General features: G+C 37.2%; 1 protein-coding gene across 1 annotated transcript in view; it reads left to right on the top strand.

The window, feature by feature from the left end:
- Window positions 1-21,478, top strand: part of ME1 (malic enzyme 1) — a 214,144-nt gene extending 192,666 nt beyond the window's left edge. The window contains exons 10-14 of the mRNA XM_031012399.3: window positions 2,974-3,079; window positions 4,436-4,578; window positions 7,970-8,143; window positions 15,316-15,414; window positions 19,815-21,478. Coding sequence (XP_030868259.1) covers window positions 2,974-3,079; window positions 4,436-4,578; window positions 7,970-8,143; window positions 15,316-15,414; window positions 19,815-19,985 — 693 coding nt within the window. The 3' untranslated portion in view covers window positions 19,986-21,478. The remainder of the gene's footprint in view (window positions 1-2,973; window positions 3,080-4,435; window positions 4,579-7,969; window positions 8,144-15,315; window positions 15,415-19,814) is intronic.
- Window positions 21,479-22,696: the final 1,218 nt, after the last annotated feature.

Raw genomic sequence — 22,696 nt, 5'->3', positions numbered from 1 at the left:
AATAATATCACAAATAAAGTTTCAGCTATCCATAATATGTTTGAGGTAATTAGAGACTCTTGAAAAAAAGAGAGAGAGAAAAGATGCATCATAGAATTTGGGATTTCTGAGGTGAAAGGTGCCCACATGCACTTTGCCAAAAGAAGGCAAAAGGATTTCAGCAAGAGATCCTGAAAAGGGAGAATGAAGGGAAAAGACATCTACTCATCTCCATACTAACTGAAGTTATTGGCATAACGAATATGTATTCCAAATCAGATTTTGAAAAATAAAGAAAAATAAGCCATTAGTCTAGAAAATAGAAGTCCAAAGGCACAGGTAGTTGCCTCAGTATTACCGGATTTAGAAAAGGTTGTCACATTCCAGTAGTTTCTTTAAACTAGGTCATCAAGTCAATTTTGAAAATGGTAGAGAACATACTTGGGAGACATTTTGTGTGTGTGTCTTTTGCTTCTTCTGTTTTGTCAAGTAAGACCTTCAGTATTGCTAGTATTACCATTTCGTGATTCCTGGACTTTTTTCAGCATTCTTTCAGCACTTGTAAGTCATACCAGGAATCAAGCCTTTGAAAGTGTTGCCGTGGGTAATTTATGCTTCTTACTAGATGGAATGTCTTCTGGCTAAGTTCTGGCTTCAGTGTCTAGGAGCTGCCAATGGGTATACTATGATTAATAAAGATGTTTATGATTAAGCATATATCTTTTTCTTTTCATACATTATTCATCTGCCTTTTTTATTATTTGTTTCCCATTCTAGGCAATTTAAATATTTTTCATTATATCTCAGCTTGACAGCCAAAAAAGCTGTGATTTCCAATTTATCTTATTCTATAGCTTTTCTTCTTTAGACTCATTATTGTATACTTTTTTGAAAACATAGCACATAACCTCTTAAAAACGCATGTGGTAGGGATATGATAGATCATTTAGTACACTGATTCTCAAAACTGGCTAATCATTTCTTTTTTTTATTTTTTATTTTTTTGAGACGGAGTCTCGCTGTCGCCCAGGCTGGAGTGCATGGTGTGATCTCGGCTTACTACAAGCTCTGCCTCCTGGGTTTATGCCATTCTCCTGCCTTAGCCTCCTGAGTAGCTGGGACTACAGGCTCCTGCCACCACGCCCAGCTAATTTTTTGTATTTTTTTAGTAGAGACAGGGTTTCACCGTGTTAACCAGGATGATCTCGATCTCCTGACCTCGTGATCCGCCCACCTCAGCCTCCCAAAGTGCTGGGATTACAGGCATGAGCCACTGCGCCTGGCCTACAGCAGATTATTAATAGGAGAAAATATACCAAAACTTTAAGTGCTGGAATTATGATTTTTTTTCTTCTTCACAAAAATTTTAAGTGTAACAACAACTAGCATAGAGCTCTTACTATAAACCAGGTACAGTCCTGAGTGTTTTACATGTATTACATTTCATTTACCCCACAAACAACCTGATGAGGTAGAAATTCTTATTATCCTTATTTACAGATGAGGAGACAAGCACAAAGAGGTTCATATGTTTCAAATTTTTTAATAATTCAGTATATTGCTTTTAAAAACAGAGCCTGTCTCTACTAAAAATATAAAATTAGCCAGGCACATGCCTGTAATCCCAGCTACTTGGAAGGCTGAGGCAGGACAATAGCTTTAACCCGGGAGGCGGAGGTTGCGGTGAGCCGAGATCGCGCCATTGCACTCCAGCCTGGGCAACATGAGCAAAAACTCTGTCTCAAAAAAAAAAAGACAAACAAAACAAAATTAAAAACAACAACAACAACAACAACAACAAACAGAGCCTGGCATGGTGGCTCATGCCTATAATCCTAGTGACTCAGGAGGCTGAAGCGAAAAGATCACTCCTGAGGCCAGGAGTTCGAGACAACCCTGGGCAATATAGCGAGACCTCCATCTCTAAAAAAAAATAATAAATTAGCCAAGCATGGTGGTGCATGCCTGTAGTTCCAGCTACTAGAGAGGCTTAGGTGGGAGGATCCCTTGACCCCAGGAGTTCAAGGCTGCAGTGACCTCTGATCCACAGCACTCCAACTTGCATGACAAAATGAGACCTCATTTCAAACAAACAAAAGCAACAGAAATAAAATGATAATACCCTTTAAAGAAAGAAAATTGTACTATCTTCATTATTAACAATTTGCAAAGACTATGACATACTATTTGTTAAGTTTTTGCCCGGGGTGATTCTGTGCTATATTGAAAAGGCTTTGAGTTCCAGTACAATCTCTTGCCTTGAGCAAGTCCGTTAAAACCTCTGAACTTGTTTCCGCATATGTAAAATGACTATACTTATATTTGTCCTGCTTCTCAGAATTGTTGAGGGGATCAAATGAAATATGTGAAAACAACTTGTAAGTCATCAAGTACCATATAAAATTAGGCAGTAATCCATTATGTAGTCAAATCTTTAAAATTTGCAGCTAGAATATTATAATTAGATGTTTACTAGATAACACATGGCGCATTCATAATCAGAACATTAAAAACAAAAACATATAAAACGCATACTTACTGAGAAAATCTAACAATGACATAAATATGACTTCAAATTCTTTTCTTAGTCAGTAGCATAAATTGGTAGGACTAAAGCTGAAGCCAACTCCAAATTCTGAGACCTGCTATAAAACACAATGTGTGACAAACAATATAATTATTTAAATTATATTTTGCATGGCCATTTGTTAATACTAGTTCTCACATGTCTGTAAAATTAGGATTTTTAATATCAATTAAATGAAGGGCTTTGTTTTGTTCACTGTTACATCTCCATTGCCTAGAACATTGACATATAAACATTTGTTGAACGAATGAATAACATTCTGACAATTGAAGAAGAGATTTTAAGAATAGCTATAACACATCATACATAAAAATGTTAAGCATAAATATTTGTAATATATGTACCGAAATTTATTGACCCTCACATGTTTGGCAGATTCTTAATTTTTTCTTACTTGCTTTACTTAGGGACGTGCTTCCTTAACACAAGAGAAAGAGAAGTTTGCCCATGAACATGAAGAAATGAAGAACCTAGAAGCCATTGTTCAAGAAATAAAACCAACTGCCCTCATAGGTAAGCATTTTCTCCTCTCCCTTCTCCCCTGCCCCTTATTTTGACCTGATTGTTTTTTTTTTACTACCAATTTTTGAGGTATAATTTAGCCTTTTTGAAATTCTAACCCTTTGAATTCAAAAAACTACACGTTCGCTCAAGCAACAGTACCCTGTAGAGACCTAGATTTTTAACTTTAGTCCTGTTGTCTTTCTCTTACTGATCTGAGATGAAGCGTATGGCCCCCTCCTCTAACTCAGCCTGTTAATACCTGGCACGTTCAGCACTTTTCTAGGCTTGATTACTCCAGATAGACAGTGGTTCTCAAATAAGAGGGATTTTTGCCCTGCAGGAAACATTTGGCAATGTCTGGAAGCTTTGAGTTGTCTTAACTAGGGTAGCGGGGTTGGAAGGGAGTAAAGGGAGGGGCTACTGACATCTAGCAGATAGAGGCAGCGGAATGATTCTACTAAATATCCTGTAGTGCACTGGACAGCCCCTGCGACAAGGAGTTATCCAGCCTAAAATGTCAGTAGTGCTGAGGTTGAGAAATACTGCAGTAGATAAGACCCTCCTGGAAGACAGGGATCACATCTCACAAATCTTTATTTTCCTTATAGCACTTAATACAGTACTTACACAATGCATGTGCACTGCAAGACTTTAAAGTGGTTTTAGAAAACTCAAAGGAATTTATGAAACTTTATTCTTTATTTTGTGCATATATAATTTTGATTTTTACCTTGTATTATACTCCATTCCTACAAGCTCTTGTGAAACAGATGACAACGTTGAAAATAATGATGATAACTACAGTACTTACTCCATGACAGGAACTTTACTAACTGTTTAATATTGTTTTTACAAAATATATTCTGTCAATAATCTTATTGTTTTTCATTTCCATTATGCTAATTGCTTTATTCTTCTGTTAAAGTTACTTCAGTGGGTGGTACTTTACTTTTGCAGATGAATCAGATGGTTGTCTTAAGTGATAGCTTTGGTTTATAAAACTTAATTGCTTTGTAGCCTGACAAGACTGAAATATACTCATAGAATTGCTTATAAAGAAAGTTTACACATTAGATACAAATTTCCAAGTGATTGGTAACTAACTCAATGTACTATGGAAGCCAAATATTATCTTTAATTTTTAATAGATATTTGTAGATTTGTGACCCTAAGGATTGTAAGGATTGTTGGCATTACAAACTTGCCTCTTTTTGTCACTATACTTGAATACAAATAGTTTATATAGCATTTTGTTTAGGGTCTATTAGAAAATGACCTGATAGATATCATTGATTTGAGGCATGGTCTTCTTGTGTGAATTAACCAATGATAGTGTTAATTACCAGCTTCATATTTCTTCATTAGGAGTTGCTGCAATTGGTGGTGCATTCTCAGAACAAATTCTCAAAGATATGGCTGCCTTCAATGAACGGCCTATTATTTTTGCTTTGAGTAATCCAACTAGCAAAGCAGAATGTTCTGCAGAGCAGTGCTACAAAATAACCAAGGTAAAGTAAAACTATAACAGATATTTTAATAATCAAATTTTTATTCATTATAGGGAGGCCTAGGATATCTAAGGTGCTTACTGTTTAAGTTTAAAAATTATACAACCAAAATGGAAAGAAAAGCACACAGATCAGAGGGATAAGAACTATTTCCTTTTCTAGAATGTTGTATAAATCCTCTTCTTCAACAAAATAAAATACATATTTTAATGTTTTACTGATAATTTTCCACAAGTGATTTGGAAATATCTAAGATTTAAACATAAAAGTTAAATAGAAAGGAAGCAGCTTGGTTCTAGAGGCTTATTAAAATAGCTTTTAACTAGCTATTCCCAAACACTGAAGCATACAATGTAAAACCACAACCTTATTTTTGCTTTGCTAAATCCTGGGTTTGGGTTTTGGTACTATGGGTGGAACATTTGGGCAACTATCTTGACATCCAGCCAGACTGGGATAGGAGTCCTCAATGCTTCAACATTTTACTATGATTTATTTTATACCATGTTTGTACTAATATGTATTTGGCTGATATGCTGAAAGGAGCCTTTTTTCCCTTCAAAGACTTTAAAATATCATTACAACAAAATAGAGGTTGAGTCATATCTATCTAAAATGTTTATTTTGGAAAGAAATCCAAAATGAACTAGAGAGGTAAACATGAACGCTATGTCACTCTGCATTAACTGGAACTTAATGGCTCTATTTTAATCATATATCCTTAAATGCTCAATATTAGAATTAGTGATTTTTTTTTTTGGCAAGGAGCCACTCCATTGTTTATCTCTCTTATTTGGGATGGCATCAGTGTTCTCACTGATTTTAATTTTTATCTCATCTCTAGATTGGGGAATTTGCCTCACATTATTCAGTAGTCCTTAAATCCTTAAAGGAAAAAAAAGTCCTTTCAGCAACAACAAAATTTTAGCATCATGCCTTGCACATACTAGGCATATAATAAACAAGTGTTTAATTAATTATTTTGTCTTAATGTATCTCAACAGGCCTCAAGGGTTAAGAGACTTATCTATAACACACATAAACAAAATTAGCCAAATTTATGTAGTTGTATTTTAAACTTTGAATGTGTCTGATATAAATGTATGCCTCGACTCTTTCTTATATTGTTCTATGTTTTTCTACATAAAACATTGAAAGTTATTTTGAGGATGAAAATTTAGACACTGGTTTGGCTAAAGGATTGGAGAAAAAGGAAAGGTCTGCCTGTTGCTGGATGTGAGTTTCTGCTACTGTAGGCACAGGTGAAGATAGGAAAGGTTAAGTTACAATATACAAAAAGACTATTGAACCATAAAAATATAATCTAAAAATGGTATGGGAAGGTTCCCTTCACCATGTTAATAACATATATATATATGAGACTATTTAGCTAGCTACAGTACTATCATTTATTTAATGATATTTCTCCTTAAAATATGGTGATTATAGAAAGATAGGCAGGAAGAGTGGGAGTGCAGGAGTGGGGGAGATATATATATATAATGTTACAGGCCTCTTTCTCAAATATAATTTTCCAAAACCTTTATATATGAAGTAATAATTTAGTTACATTAGAAAGTTGTTTATAACAAAATGTTTTATCTGCTAAAGAGCTTAAGGTATCAGACTTGTCTGAAAACAAAACCGAATTCTGTGCAAAACATAACAGTGTCTTATAAACAGCTAGATGAGAATTTGTTTTTCTGCCTCATCTATTTTCATCTTTTTGTCTCTCAAAGAAGGTTGAATTTCTGTTATACAACTTTAAGAACAACTAAAAGGTATATTATGACATTTGCTAAAAATAGGTTAATATTAATATCATTATTTAGACTCTAGATCCAAGAGATATGAAAGTTAAAACCCATTCTGTCATCGTTTAAACTATGCCTTGGGGATTTGATGCTTTAGACTTTTCAAATAGATTTCTTAGACTGTGATGCTTTATTTGTTTAGGGTTTCTGATTCCTACTTTGAAGCCTAAATACTCTCAACTAGATGGCCACTCTCACCATCACAGACAAATGTTCTTTTGATTAGCAATATGAAATGCAGCACCTAACAGGCCCTAGTTAATGCCTTTTTTTTTTTTTTTTTTTTGAGATGGAGTCTCGCTCTGTCACCCAGGCTGGAGTGCAATGAATGGCACGATCTCGGCTCACTGCAACCTCCGCCTCCCAGGTTCAAGCAGTTCTCCTGCCTCAGCTTCCTGAGTAGCTGGGATTACAGGTGCCCACCACCACACCCAGCTAATTTTTGTATTTTTAGTAGAGATGGGCTTTCACCATGTTGGCCAGGCTGGTCTCCAACTCCTGACCTCAAGTCATCCACCCTCCTCGACCTCCCAAAGTGCTGGGATTACAGGCGTGAGCCACCACACCCAGCCAAGTTCATGCCTTTTTAAAGCAAGCAGTACATGAGATTCCTCAAAACAATTATGACAAAATATTAATACTAGGCAAAATGAAGACAATTGTTGAAAAATATTGATAACTTAATCTTCTTCTTCCTTGCCAATTCTACTCCTGCCAATGAGTTTGTTTCCTATGTGATTCTCCACATAACTATTTTATTTTATTTTATTTTATTATTTTATTTTATTTTATTTTATTTTATTTATTTTATTTATTTTATTTTATTTGAGCTGGAATCTTGCTTTGTCGCCCAGGCTGGAGTGCAGTGGTGTGATCTAGGCTCACTGCAACCTCTGCCTCCTGAGTTCAAGCCATTCTCCTGCCTCAGCCTCTCGAGTAGCTGGGCTTACAGGCACCCACCACCACTCCCCAGCCACTTTTGATATTTTTAGTAGAAATGGGGTTTCACCATGTTGGCCAGGCTGGTCTCAAACTCCTGACTTCAAGTGATCTGCCCCACTTGGCCTCCCAAAGTGCTGGGATTACAGGCATGAGCCACTGTGCCTAGCCCACATAACTCTTTACAATATAGAAATATATATGATTTTCCCAGTTTTTATTTTGGAAATGTGTTGATTCCTAAACCCCAACCTAAAATATCATTATTTTCAATACTTAAATATTAGCCCATCATTTTTTATCTTCAGATGTCTATAATTGGAAGCCTATATAGAAATGGTTGATAAGCCTATGGGTTGAACCACTGCAGAGAACAGAGTGATGGTCTTAGGGCATCCTGTACTTTGCATGCTCCTCCTGGAAGTAAAGAGTAAGACAGAGAATAGTAATAATCACCCATTCCAGAACTGGTTGCACAACATCACAAAAGCTTGTCCAGACTTATTAGCAAGTTAATAAAAAACTAGACTTCTTTCTAAGTACTTATAATTTAGGCTGTGGGGTAGTTCTGTTATGATACATTTGTTTTAAAATATTCTGCTTCTTTTTAAAGTGAGTTGTATGTGTCTTTGTTGTAGGGACGTGCAATTTTTGCCAGTGGCAGTCCTTTTGATCCAGTCACTCTTCCAAATGGACAGACCCTATATCCTGGCCAAGGCAACAATTCCTATGTGTTCCCTGGAGTTGCTCTTGGTGTTGTGGCGTGTGGATTGAGGCAGATCACAGATAATATTTTCCTCACTACTGCTGAGGTATTGTAAAATCCTCTAAGTTTACCAAGGGTTTAAGATACCAAGTGTGCTCAGCCTAGGTTGTCTAATGTTTTATTTATCTAGCATCTCAGCTTACTCTCTGAAAGAAGTAAAGTCTGAAGAAGAGAAAATCTTTCCTAGTGGAGTATAAGGGGTGGGTAGCATGTTCATACTGACTCACAAACAAAAGGTTCTTCTTCAGTAGTCATTAGAAAAATTGTGTTTTTGATTTCTTAAGAGGAACATTTTTGTGTCTTCACACATCAGATCAAGTTCTGTGACAGTGATGGGACAATTAAAAATATTGTTTCCAGGGCTGGGTGTGGTGGCTCATGCCCCTAATCCCAGCACTTTGGGAGGCTGAGGCAGGCGGATCACTTGAGCCCAGGAGTTCGAGGCCAGCTTGGCCAACATGGTGAAACTTCATCTCTACTAAAAATACAAACATTAGCTGGGCATGGTGGTGCGTGCCTGTGATCCCCCCTGACTCAAGAGGCTGAGGCAGGAGAATTGCTTGAACTCAGGAGGCAGAGGTTGCAGTGAGCTGAGATTGCACTACTGCACTGCATCCTGGGCTACAGAGCTAGATTGTTACCTAAAAAAAAGCAAAAACAAAATTGTTTCCAAATGATGATTAAGTGGTAAATATTTCCCTGTTGAGAACAGTGCTTAATAATGAATGGCATTTTGAAGGTTTAAAGTGAAAGTCTGATATGGTATAGTGGACATGTTTATTATTCAGGGTTCAGTACAGGAAACAGAAACCACCCTAGTATTTAAGCAGCAATTAAATCAAAATAGGAAATTAGTTGTTTATAAAATCATTAAAAGAATAGGAGAAGTGAGCTCTGTCTGGGCCTTGAGGAAAGATTCTCAGAACATCACAAAGCAGGCCCACTGGGGAATCTTGTACTGTCATGAAACTGTGAAAGATCTGAGATTTTACTCTACTTGCAAGCTAACAAGTTAGCCACAATTTCATAGATATTGACAGAAGACATGAAACTCTTAGGTCAGAGACAAAGGACTTTGATAATTCCTGGCACAAGAGATATCATGAGCTGCATGTTCCTATCAGTTTCCCTCCTCCTCCCAAGCCTCAGCAGGATGATATGGTGATTGGGCATATATTTATAAAATCATGAGCTTTTTGATAATCATCAGGTTGATGTTCATCAGGTTGATATCATGTTTCAGATTTGAACAGGTTACCATTTGTGGATGAGAAACTTGAGTGAATTTCTTTTCTTACGATTAAACCTTTGCAGCTGAACTGATCCAAAGAACTTGATTGATATTCAAATATTTTTATCCTGCAAATATTTTTTCCATTGTGAAGAGGAACCCCAAGAATGTAGACAAAGATTCTTATGTTACTGATGTGATCTAAAGGAGCATAATCTTGGTGGCTAGCACCCGGCGTCATTCTATGAGAACAGATGCTTGGAAGCAAAAATGTTCTCCTGTCGTTTTCTTCACTGCATTAAAAAGCATGCCAGCTGATGTCGCAGGTTTTCTTTAACTCAGAAAATCTTGTTAAACATAAATGGATGTCTAATTACTAAGAGAGCATGTAAAAGTTGCTTTTGCATTAAGGAAAATGTAATCATTGTCTTTTAGAATAGGCACATCAGAGTTTTGGTTACCTGCAGTAGTCAGTGTTTTGTTTCTTAAATAACTCTAGCACCCTCTAGTGACAAATTCCGTGAAAAATATTTTCAGTTTACTCTCCAAGAAAAGTAATAATCACTACCAAAAAACACTTTGAAGGAAAAAAAAATGTGGTGTTGTCAACATACCACATCACTAATTCTTATCATAGCTAGTGATCTCTCTGGCTGCATCTCTTGGCCTTTCTACTGGTTTTCTCTTAGGCTTCAACACAATATTCCTGTTTTTATATCATCTAAATTATGTCCCACTCATTATTTTCCTTGTCTCCTTTTCATCTCCCTTTTAAGTAAGAGTTTTTTTTCTAGCATTCATTTTTTGTTACCAGTTTTTTTCTTCTCTTTTTCTTATGCTTTCAAAGATCTCATTCATTCATTCATTTCTATTATCTTCATTCTAGTAGTGGCCAAATCTGTGTATCTCTATTCTCATCTTTTTCCATATCTCCAGTTGCCTGTTGGGTAATTCCACAGACATGCCCTACTGTGTCCTTAAACACAACATTATGAAAGCCTTCCTTATCTTTCCTCACTGTCAGCATTCACATTTTTATTAGTGATACCCCCTTTCCAAGCAGGCAGCAAAGCTTAGAAGCTTGACATTCTTTTCATTCTCCCTCATCCCATAGCCTTCAAACACACCATGCATATGTATGCCTGTGTAACTGCTTTATCTCTTATCCTGTCTGGAAAGACCTGAGAATTATTCTCCAATGATCTAAGCTTCTCGTTTAGGGTACTGCTTAAATACCACCACATCCTGGAATCTTTCTGTGACAAGTCTAGCTCATCTTGATCTTTCTCCATAGCCATGGCTGTCTTTATTACACACTTTGACATTTAATTTTATTTCTGGTTATGATACACTCCTGAGAACTTCCTATTGTAAAAGATTAGGTGTTGCCTTTATAACTAAATTGTAGATTATCTTTTTTTTTTTTTTTTTTTTTTTTGAGACAGAGTCTCGCTCTGTTGCCAAGCTAGAGTGTAGTGGTGTGATCTTGGCCCACTGCAACCTCCAACTCCCTGGTTCAAGCAATACTCCTGCCTCAGCCTCCCAAGTATCTGGGATTACAGGCACAATGCCAATATGCCCAGCTAATTTTTGTATTTTTAGTAGAGACGGGGTTTCACCATGTTGGCCAGACTGGTCTCAATCTCTTGACCTTGTGATCAGCCCGACTCGGCCTCCCAAAGTGCTGGGATTATAGGCATGAGCCACTGCGCCGGGCCTGTAGATTATCTTTTTTAAAGACAGAGAGTCTTCCATATACTTCTTTTAAAACTTCAGTAGTATCTAGCACAATGCTAGGCACAAAGCAGAAAATTAGTAAATACTTTTTGAATAGGATTAAATAGAACGAGTCATGTATCTTCGCAAGAGGAATAAATACAATACCACATACGTTCACTACCAGACGGCCCCAAAAAGAAGAAAAGTACTTCTTGTCTAGATTATATTTTGTAGTTAACAAAAGTAACATATTGGAGATATTTCTGAATATTTTGTTTTGCAACCACAAATTTAATAACTGTTAGGATTATTGTCAAAATACTAGTTGAATCTCTTATGGAACTAGAAATGTCATGGGTTAGCACCAATCTCAAAGAATATTTCTGGACATTTTTATATCATGAAGAGATTTTTGGCTTTCCTGGCACTATAGACAGTCTTCTGGACCACTGGTGATCAGCCCTCCTGGCCCTGTGTGGTCTGTAGTGTATCCTGGGAATAGACTCCTCACATCCTGTTCACACCTGGGAGACAAATCTCAGCCTCCTATCTTCACACCACTTCTCCGAATCACAGGCTGGTGTCTTCTCATCTGCCTTGCTCCACTCCTTTCTGATATCTGCTCAGAGGACCCTTTAGATAATCATCATGGACAGTCACACATGGAGAGTAAGGATTCAGAATGATTCTTCTTTACTCAGCTATCCTGTGATTGTCTCCAATCTCTTTAAAATGACATTTGTGTGACATCCTAGAGAAGAAACAATGAAATTGAATGCCAGCAGTGTCCTGGTGTTTATAGGTGGAATATACATATTATGTCGTATAAATAGTTGAAAAAACTTGAAGTTGATTCGTTATAGAACTTGCCCCCAAATCAAATAGCTAACAATCTATACACTGTAGAGCCAGATCTGACACCAGAAGCTATTTTGCTTCCATTTGGTCATGTGGGCTGCCTATTGGTTCTTTTTTAAAACAAAATAGCTGGCCAGATGCAGTGGCTCACGTCTGTAATCCCAACACTTTGGAAAGCTGAGGTAGGTGGATCGCTTGAGCTCAGGAGTTTGAGACCAGCCTGGCCAACATGGTGAAACCCTATCTCTGCTAAAAATACCAAAAAAAAAAAAAATTAGTTTGGCATGATGGCACACAGCTGTTGTGTCAGCTACTCGGGAGTCTGAGGCGGCAGAATCACCCAAGCTGAGGGAGATTGCCTACACTCCAGCGTAGGCAATCTGAGTGAGACCCTGTTTCACATACGTACATACATACATAAAACAAAATAGCTAAGTTTAATTGAATACTTTTCTGACAGACACTGTGGTAAATTGTTTGCTGGCATTTATTTCATTCAATCCTTATGAATTAGGAACTATTATTAGTCCTGTATTACTGATGAGAAAACTGAGGCCTAAAAAGGTTAATTAATTTGCCCAAATACAAAACAGACAGTAATTGACGGAATTAGAATTCAAACATAGGTCTACCTCACACCAGAGCCTGAGCCTTCAGCCACCATGCTCTGACATCTTTTTAACATTGTGCTATTCATTTTGTTCTATCCAATTAAATAGCAATACCTGACACCCAGAAAAGTTTTTGCTTTAACATCTAAGAAATTATTATTTAAATCTGCCACATCTCCTTTGCAGAACAACAAGAATTAACAAAGTTTTTTAAAAGTTTCAATTCAGTGGAGCAATTAACATAAAATGGTTTTATTTTGCCCCAGTCATTGTTTTAAATCATTCTCCACCAGCTCTCCCTCTTGTTTCTCATAGTGCCATTTCGGTAAGAGCCCATAACTTTCAGTTCACTCATTCTTTTAATATTCTTTTAATTAAATACCTAATATATGCTAGGCATTATTCTGAGTGCTGAGAATACATCAGTGAACAACAATTAAACATCTGTGCAGTTCAAAATGTTATACCCAATTCAAATGTCGTGTCCTCTCCCTGCAGTAGGAGAGGCCTGCAGTATCAGGCAGAGAAAACCCATCTGTTCTTTTACTCTTTCTCTGAAGCTAGCACTTTGAGGAATTTGGGGGGAAATGTTTGGCTCGACTCTGGGAAACCTCCTCCCTCTTTTTGTTAAAGCCTACTTCTTCAAATATGTTGGAGAAAAGAAGGAAGGGCATGGAAAAGGGCAAACATCTCTTTTATTAACTCAATTATTAACTCCACTAATCCTCTCTGGCAGGGTCCAAATCTGGCCCTCTGATGTAGGATGTCTGGCTTCAGCTTAGCTTCCTTACACTTCTTCAGGTCCCCAGGGATGCAGGGGCCTCCTCTGCTATGGCCACTTGACCTTGGAAACTCATGTACCCATACCAGATCCACTGATGGGAATGTATACAGCTTACAGCCACCCTGTCTGTCTGGCTCTTCCTTTCCCATTCTCTTCTCTGCTTAAGTACACATACCTATAACTGCTCACGCTGAGTAGGGGAAAAGAATGCCCCCCAGCCTTTCCTTGAGGACACCATAAGCCTTTAAGAAGGAGTAGCATGCACCAAGAAGAGGGGAGGAAAAAGCCACTACATTACCCAGTAGGCCAAACCATGGTTCCAGCAAATTTCCCTGCCTCTCACTAGCTCAGCCTTCTGGAAGGGGGTGGCTGTGATTTGTGGGGTTGGCAGGGCTGATTCTACTTCTGAGGTAGATGGCAAGCCCCACTTGTTTGGTGACTTCCTGATAGTGTGGAATAGTTAACGTCTCTTTGTCCTGAAGTTTGGGACCCTGATGACCAATTCTAGGGCAAACATCCTGTTACACAGGCAAGAAATTAATGAGTTAAATGATGAGTTTATTATAAAATTATGGTCAACACCCTACAATTATATGTTATAATATTTTGTATAATATGTAGAGCAATACTAATCAAACAAATAGTAATACTAGTAACTTTACCTCCTTCTCCCTTCCATCTTACCTCTGCCTAAATGTCCCTGGTCAGAAGTCCTTAGTCACCGACGGGATTTAACTCCAAACTCCTTTTTTGACATTGATAATGCTCCAGTCCTTATTTCTGTACCCAGACCCTCTGCTCCCCCGGGTCAGGACACTTGGGCCTGCTGAGTCCAGCTCACACACAATTCTGCCTTTGGTCTGGCTCTGTTTTTTGTCTGGAATGCCTACCTACTTTCTGTTTGTCTAACTCCAGGCTTTCCTGTAGGTTTGCCTTTCAAGCCACTGTGCACTATAAGGCCTTCCAGAACTGCTCTTCCTCTGGATTTCTCAGCACCCACATTTCACCATTAGCCTAAGCTGTCTTCTCTTTCAGCGTTCTCTTTTTCTTCCCGTACTCTGTTACCTTACTAAATTATGCATCTCTCAAGGACAATAACACTTTTCTTAAGCTTCTCCGTAGTGTTATGCTTGTTCAGTGTCATATATAGTTGCTGATGGCAAAGAATAATATTTTGGAAATAATTTCATGATTTAAAAATCTAAAAGATATTAAGATATACTGAAAAATAAGTATTTGATTATTTAAAATGTTACAAAAGAGGAAGGTTTCCTACTCCCTCTCTGCATCCACATTTTCATGGAACAAAGGCCTAGGTATAAGCTGATTTAGATTTGCCCCCATCTAGAAATTTAATCAAAGTCTTAGAGCTGGAGAGAACATCAGGGTTACTGAGTCTCCCTCTCTGCCTTAGGGTTCAATACAAAATTTAACACTGTTTGATTTGGAACTAGGGAATGGTTTGGGGACAGTAAATGTTGAGGCTAATTAGGTGATTTAGATAATCCAGAGTCTGTGTAAAATTAAAATCCTACTTGTAGTGAGACTCTGAACTAGCTTTCTCAGCCTTTTGCTCTACCTCCTGCACAAGAATATGACTCAGAGCTGGGAGTAATGGCATGCTTAGCCTTGGATAGCTGTCCTCCTCTGCTTTCAGGATCCATTTTCATTACTCTATCATCTTCCTCTTTCTTTCTTTTCTTTTCCCTTGTTCCCCTAATGTATCAATTGGAAAGTATCTAGCATTTCATGGTACAGTAGAAAAGGAAGTGGACTAAAAGGAAACCTAGCTTCTATTCCCATCTTTTTCACCAATTGTGTCATCTCAACCACCACCACACCACTCTGGGCTTATTTCTTTGTTGATAGAAGTGGGGATGAAATTAGGTAATCATATTAATGTCCATGGTTTTTGTATAGACCATTATATGTAACCGTTCACTTAGTTATTGGCGTACCCACCACATTGTATCGTGTGAAGTATAAACACTTTTTTTCTTTCTTTTTTTCATAAGGTTATAGCTCAGCAAGTGTCAGATAAACACTTGGAAGAGGGTCGGCTTTATCCTCCTTTGAATACCATTAGAGATGTTTCTCTGAAAATTGCAGAAAAGGTAAAACCACTCTTGTTCAAGCTTCATTATTTTTCCTTCCTTTTCTTGCTAAATATGCATTTTTAAATATTAAAAATCTGCTTCCTTGAAATGTATGTCTGTATCAACTTACTATGTCAGAAGTCAGAGAAATGAGGCACACTGACACTGTAGAGCTTAGGAGCTACATTTGCTTCTCAGAGAAGAATGGAAGTGTTGGGCCGAATAATTAATTTCCCTCTCTATCGTTCTTTTTTTCTCCTAAAATTTAAATAATTCATTAGGGCTTCCTGTCAGCCAGATTTCTCCCATTTCACCTTTTTAAAGTTGTTCTTTTCTATATCACATTAGTGATAATTAACCAAAATATTACAGATATGTTAGAGTAACATTTAGACCTTGAACCACCTTCCATATCCATGCCACTATGATGTGTGGCATCATAAATGACAGATCACAACTGATAATACTGGGCGGAAGGCAAAATAAAGAGGGCAAAGAACTTGAAAGCTGTTTGGGTGGCAGATGAGCTACTGAAGGAGTTAGCCAAGAAGAACCCAAAGGCAGAGAAATTTTCTGTAACTAAACTGGAAGATAAGTGGACTTTTTTTGCAGTGTAATTGTATTAGTTTTCTTGGGCTGGGATAACTACATACCACAGTTATGTAGTAACTGTTTTTAAGTATTCAAGCCACAGACTGTGTGGCTTAAACAACAGAAAACTATTTTCCCATAATTCTGGGAGCTGGAAGTCTAAGATAAAGATGTTTGCAGGTTTGGTTTCCTCTGAGGCCTCTCTCCTTGGCTGGCAGATGGCTGCCCTCTTTCTGTGTCCCCATATGGCCTTTTCTCTGTGTGTGTACACACTTGTGTGTCCAAATTTCCTCTTCTCATAAGGACACCCATCAAACTGGATTATAGACCATTCTAAGGGTCTCATTTTAACTTAATTATCTCCTTAAAGGCCTATTTCTAAATACACTCACATTCTGAGGTACTAGTGGTTAGGGCTTCAACACTGAATTTGGGGTGGGAGGAACACAGTTTAGCCATGACAGTAGTTATATGTTTAAATTGGGGTTTCTCTACTTCAGCGTTGTGGACATTTTGGGTCAATAACCATCATGCGGCTGTCCCAGGCATTGTACAATCTTCAGCAGCATTCCTGGCCTCTGCCCACTAGATGTCAGTAGCATCTGCTCAGTTGTATCAACCAAAGCTGTTTCCAGACATTGTCAAGTATCCCCTTGGGGGCCAAATTGCTCCAGATTGAAAATCACTAGCTTAAGCTGTTAGCAAGTTATCTAAACAACACCATTTAAGAGTCACATATCATTATTTATCTCGTTGACTGAAGGTAGTCTCTTAAGAAAAGAAGTAATTCTCTAAAAACCTTTACATAATAATCTGCTTGGTTATCTATGAAAAAGTATGTTCATATATTCTACTAATATGTATCTGCTAGTTTTTAAGTAGTTTAAACTATTAATATACTGAATAGCATATTATCATTTTAAGTTCATTTTGGAGATTTAAATGAAAAGCAGTTAGCTTATGATTAGAGGGGAAAAAAAGCAGGGGACAGCAGGGGAGTGCCAAAAGATTCAGGTATCACACCTAGAATAATGGAAGAATACAGAGTGCATACACAGAAATTGAGAAACTAGAACAAAGAACCAACTTCAGAGAGGGAGATCATGTAAGTGGACTGCAAGTTTGAGGTATCAATGGCACATTCAAATGTACCATTTTATCAAGTAGATAGAAATGACTGAAACTTAAAGAGAGGCTAGATAAAAGACCTGGGCATCTTCTGCATGTGGTAACTGGTGAATGTCTAGGAGTGGGTGAGGTTGCCAAGAAAGCAAGTATAGAAAGGAAATAAAAATGAGAATAGAATATAGTTTATTATTCTGTCTAGAAGACAGAAGAAAGATGCCAGTTAAGAAGAGAAGTGGTCAGGATTTTAAGAAGAGACTCCAAACTGAGCAGCATGTCAATAATTAGGAAAGAGACAATTTCAGAATGGGAGTGGAAATTGTGACCAACACAGCCAAATCCTGGAGAGAAAAACAGATGCAGACTTTTATTTGGTACTTAACAAGTTATCAGAGACTTTTACAAAAGAAATTTCAAGATGTACAAGAGGTTCAGAAGGCAGAGAATTAGGAAAGCAATAAAATATAAGCCACTCTGTCAGAGAGTTTGGCATTGACAGGACAGAGAGAGTGAAGATTTCACTGGGAGAAGGGATTATTTCTATGGTATACCTGGGAGCAGAAAGAGGAGATGAATTTCCACATAGTCTATGTCAGTAATGAAACAATGTGTTTTATTATAAAATTAACATAGCCATCTTAAATAGGCACGAGGGATCTTTTTGGGGTGATGGAAATATTCTAAAACTGAATGTGGTAATATTGTTGCACAGCTCAGTAAATTTACAAAAATAATTTAGTTGTACACTTAAAATGCTTGAATTTTGTGTGAATTATATCTCAATAAATCTGTTTAAAAAGTAATAATACCATATTATGGGCACTTTGGAAAACAAATAGAGAAAAGGAAAATAACCAATATCCTATTTTTCTAATATAAGTATTTTTTTTTCCTGTGTTTGTTTTGAGTCTTTCATTTATTTTCTAACATTATTATAATTATGAAATATACATATTGTTTCCTGCTTTTTCATAGACATTTCATAATACAGCACAGTATTCATAACCTTAATTGTTCATAAATGCATAGTTTTACATTGAGATGAGATAATCTTTCTGATATTCTTTGAAATCAGACTTATCAAAATAAGTCAGTCATATAAATATTGTTTTAAGAACTGATGTGAATTCGGCTGGGCACGGTGGCTCACACCTGTAATCCCAGCACTTTGGGAGGCCAAGGCAGGTGGATCACCTCAGGTCAGGAGTTTGAGACCAGACTGGCCAACATGGCGAAACCCCTTCTCTTCTAAAAAAGTACAGAAATTAGCCGGGTGTGGTGGCAGGAGCCTGTTAGCCCTTGGGAGGCTGAGGCAGGAGAATTGCTTGTTTTTTTGTTGTTGTTGTTTTTGTTTTGTTTTGTTTCGTTTTTGAGATGGAGTTTTGCTCTTGTTGCCCAGGCTAGAATACAATGTTGTGATCTCAGCTCACTGCAACCTCTGCCTCCCGGGTTCAAGTGATTCTCTTGCCTCAGCCTCCTGAGTAGCTAGGTTTACAGGCATGCACCACCACACCCGGCTAATTTTGTATTTTTAGTAGAGATGGGGTTTCTCCATGTTGGTCAGGCTGGTCTTGAACTCCTGACCTCAGGTGATCCACCTGCCTCGGCCTCCCAAAGTGCTGGGATTACAGGCATGAGCCACTGTGCCAGCCAGAGAATCGCTTGAACCCGGGAGGCAGAGGTTGCAGTGAGCTGAGATCATGCCACTGCACTCCAACCTGGGTGACAGAGTAAGACTCCATCTCAAAAAAAAAAAAAAAAACTGGTGTGAATTAAATAGTATATATGAAGTGATTAATTTTGATGAAGAGAATCCATTTAAAGAAAGTAGGGAAAGAGAAGATGTATGAAGACACTGAGGAGATAGTCTGAGTTGGTCAAAAGGGAAATTAAGGTCATTTTCTCTGAGTAGTTGAAATGTTCTCTCATGATGTGATATGATGATGTGATTCTCCAGTGAGTGATGAGAGTCAAATGGAAACTTGAAGATGGGGGAAGGTTTGGAATTGCTTTTTGGGAACCACAAGAGGAAGTTTTAAGAAAAGAAAGAAAAAAGTATAATGTGCAGACTAGAAAAAAATATAGCACCACAGAAAGTTTACTGCATCATTCTAGGATGCACAGCCACAAAAGGAGAAAGCCAGCTCTGAGGGGTCCCCAGACGAGGGACTAGAATTATGCATGAAACACAGGGCGTGATGACAAGAGATTCTGTGACACTGGCAAAGAGTGCTCATCCTGACTGTGGTGTCTAGATGATTAGCTGAGCAAGATCAGGAGACCCTGGGGTACAGGAAGAGATTTTGTAGGAGGCTGTGGTGAGAATAGGGATTCTTGAAAATTCAAGGTTCAAGTTTAGCAGGACTATTTAGGTATTTATTTTAAGTTAATTGTCAGTCAGGTCATGTCAAGACTTTGAACACTGGCTTCTCTGAGAAATCCAGATGTGATAGTACTTGAATCAGTCTCACCTGGTCACACTTTCCTTAGTTGCTGATGTCATTTTTCTCTCTCACTGTATGATTTATAATTGCATTTTCATCTTATATCTTCATTGCTTATGTGTACTTTTATTATAATACACTTAATGTTTTTGCAAACATAGGATACAGTGTTTTTGAAATGGATAAAAACTTCCACTCACATGGGCTCATGATTCCCTCTATTTATTAAAATAATTAATATTCTTTTCTTATATCTAGATTGTGAAAGATGCATACCAAGAAAAGACAGCCACAGTTTATCCTGAACCGCAAAACAAAGAAGCATTTGTCCGCTCCCAGATGTATAGTACTGATTATGACCAGATTCTACCTGATTGTTATTCTTGGCCTGAAGAGGTGCAGAAAATACAGACCAAAGTTGACCAGTAGGATAATAGCAAACATTTCTAACTCTATTAATGAGGTCTTTAAACCTTTCATAATTTTTAAAGGTTGGAATCTTTTATAATGATTCATAAGATACTTAGATTAAGATTTTACTTTAACAGTCTAAAAATTGATAGAAGAGTATCGATATAAATTGGGATAAACATCACATGAGACAATTTTGCTTCACTTTGCCTTCTGGTTATTTATGGTTTCTGTCTGAATTATTCTGCCTACGTTCTCTTTAAAAGCTGTTGTACCTACTACTGAAAAACTCATCATTTTTATACAGGACACTAATGGGAAGACCAAAATTACTAATAAATTGACATAACCAACATTAAAACTCATAATTATTTTGTTGACCATTTTGTTAAAATCTACTTTTCAAAAAAAAAAAAAGCTAGAAATGAATCTAGGCATAGGTGAACTTTTGCTAAGCAGAAATAACACTACTTTGTTGCCTAGAGAAAGATAACTTCTCAAGTATTTTTATTCCAGTCCTAGATCATATATGTTCTTTTGTGCAACCGAATTCTAACAGTTCTAAGAGAAAGATCACTGCTGTTTACAGTGCCTTGTGCAGCCTTAGATTTTAATATTCTTTTGTCATTGTTACATCTCATAGAGTAAAGCTCTTATTACCTTGATCCTGAGTCAGAAATCCCACCTGAAATCACCTTTTTTCCCCCTTGATCAAACATCCCATCCTTCAGCTACCATACTGTTGCTACAGGGATTCTGTGGACTGTGGCCCCTGTCCCGAGGTTGGCACCTTCAGTTCAGCACAGCCTGAGCGTGAGAAGGTCTGAAAGGAGAGTATATAGTTAAGATCCTTGAGAAAGGGCTGCCTGAGGAACTGACCTCTTAAAGATCTCAGGATCTTTAAGACGACAAGTTAGGTTCCTACTGGAGTTACCTGCCAGAATGGCCTCTTAATTAACTCAGGTAATTAAGAGCTAACTGTGTTATAATCACCTCGCTTTTGCCTGAATTTGGAGAAAGTATTATAATTAAGTTCCCAGTATCAGAAATGTCCTTACATAAGATTAAAATATCTTGATGACTAATACCATTCTATGAGAAAGAGTAGTTATATGCCCAGACTGTATTAATTTACTTTAGAAACTAATGTTTGAAGTAATGGAAAAAATTTTAAATTATAAAGCTAAGGTGCAATAACATTTGCTACTTATTTATAGAATTATTTGAAGAATTTTGTTTTTGAAGTAATGCTTTAAGGAGTATAAGATATTCAAGATAAATTATACTATAAAATGATTTTATTGAAAGTTCAAGGTTACACAAATTGTTTTAGGTATTTCTAAAGGTAACATATAGTGAAGAGTTTCCTCAAAATAGTTATTTGGAGAAGAATCAGAATGTCTGTGTATTTCTTGTCTGTTTCTATGTTGTCTTATAGCTGTGACTAAATGTGTTTACCTATGCAAAAGATTTATTAAAGCATAGAAAAGGTGAATGAATAAAATATAAAATAATTGTCCTTTTTCTTAAAATGTTACATTGTAATGCTTGGTCTTGGGGTCATATGATTATGTATGACGAATTTCTAAAATATTCTAATAACTGCTAATTTCAGTATAAGCATCATTCATTTAAAACATATGTGGCTGGGCACAGTGGCTCACACCTGTAATCCTGGCACTTTGGGAGGCTGAGACAGGCAGATCACCTGAGGTCAGGAGTTCAAGACTAGCCTGGCCAACATGGTGAGACCCTATCTCTACTAAAAACTATAAAAATTAGCTGGGCTTCGTGGCTCATGCCTGTAATCCCAGCTACTTGGGAGGCTGAGGCACGAGAATCGCTTGCACTGGACGTTGCAGTGAACCAAGGTCATGCCACTGCACTCCAGCCTGGGGGATGGAGTAAGACTCCATCTCAGAAAAAAAATATATATATATGTAATCACATATTCTGGACACTGTGATGTGTGAGCCACTTCCTTGTCCTCAGGGAAAGATAATGAAATAAGCATTAGATAGTTACTTACTAGGTGTCAAGTATCCCACATACATTATTTTAATGTAGTCCCCTCACTTTCCTTATGAAGTTGATATTTTAAGTAACTTGCCAGGTCCACAGAATAACTGAAGAAAGTAAGCTTTACATCCATGTTCATCTTTCTTTATAGTTTGTTCTCCTTTCCATAGGCTACAGTCTAGAACAGCACTGTCCCATGTGTAATTTTAAATTTTGTAGTAGCGTCATAAAAAAAAGACACAGGTGGAATTCATGGTAATAATATATTTTGTTTAAACCAATATATCCAAAATATTATCACTTCAACATGTAATCAACATAAAATTATTAAGATAGTTTATTTTGTTCATATTTTCTTCAAAAACCAGCACATATTTTACACTTACATTTTAATTCAGTTCAGACTAGCCACAGGTCTCAGTAGCCACATCTGGCGAGTGACACCGTATTGGACAGTGCAGGTTTAGAAGAGACAGTTATATACCAATAGCTGTAAAACTGCATCTCCATGAGAGAAGTGAAGTAGAAGTCTGAGGGAAATGTTTACTCAAAAATATTTTGGTAAATAATGCCTCAATAAAGTAGATAAAAAACTAATTTGTGCCAGCCTCTCTTCATAAGCCAGCCATGCATATTAGGAAGGGAGCACAGCCCCAGAACAAGAAAATTATTTAACAATTTTTTATAGAACACTCACTTTGCTATTAACC

This window comes from Gorilla gorilla, chromosome 5 (assembly GCF_029281585.2).
Source record: "Gorilla gorilla gorilla isolate KB3781 chromosome 5, NHGRI_mGorGor1-v2.1_pri, whole genome shotgun sequence".
Classification (NCBI taxonomy): domain Eukaryota; kingdom Metazoa; phylum Chordata; class Mammalia; order Primates; family Hominidae; genus Gorilla; species Gorilla gorilla.
The sequence above is the reverse complement of the archived record's forward strand: the minus strand, read 5'-3'. Positions and strand labels throughout refer to the sequence as shown.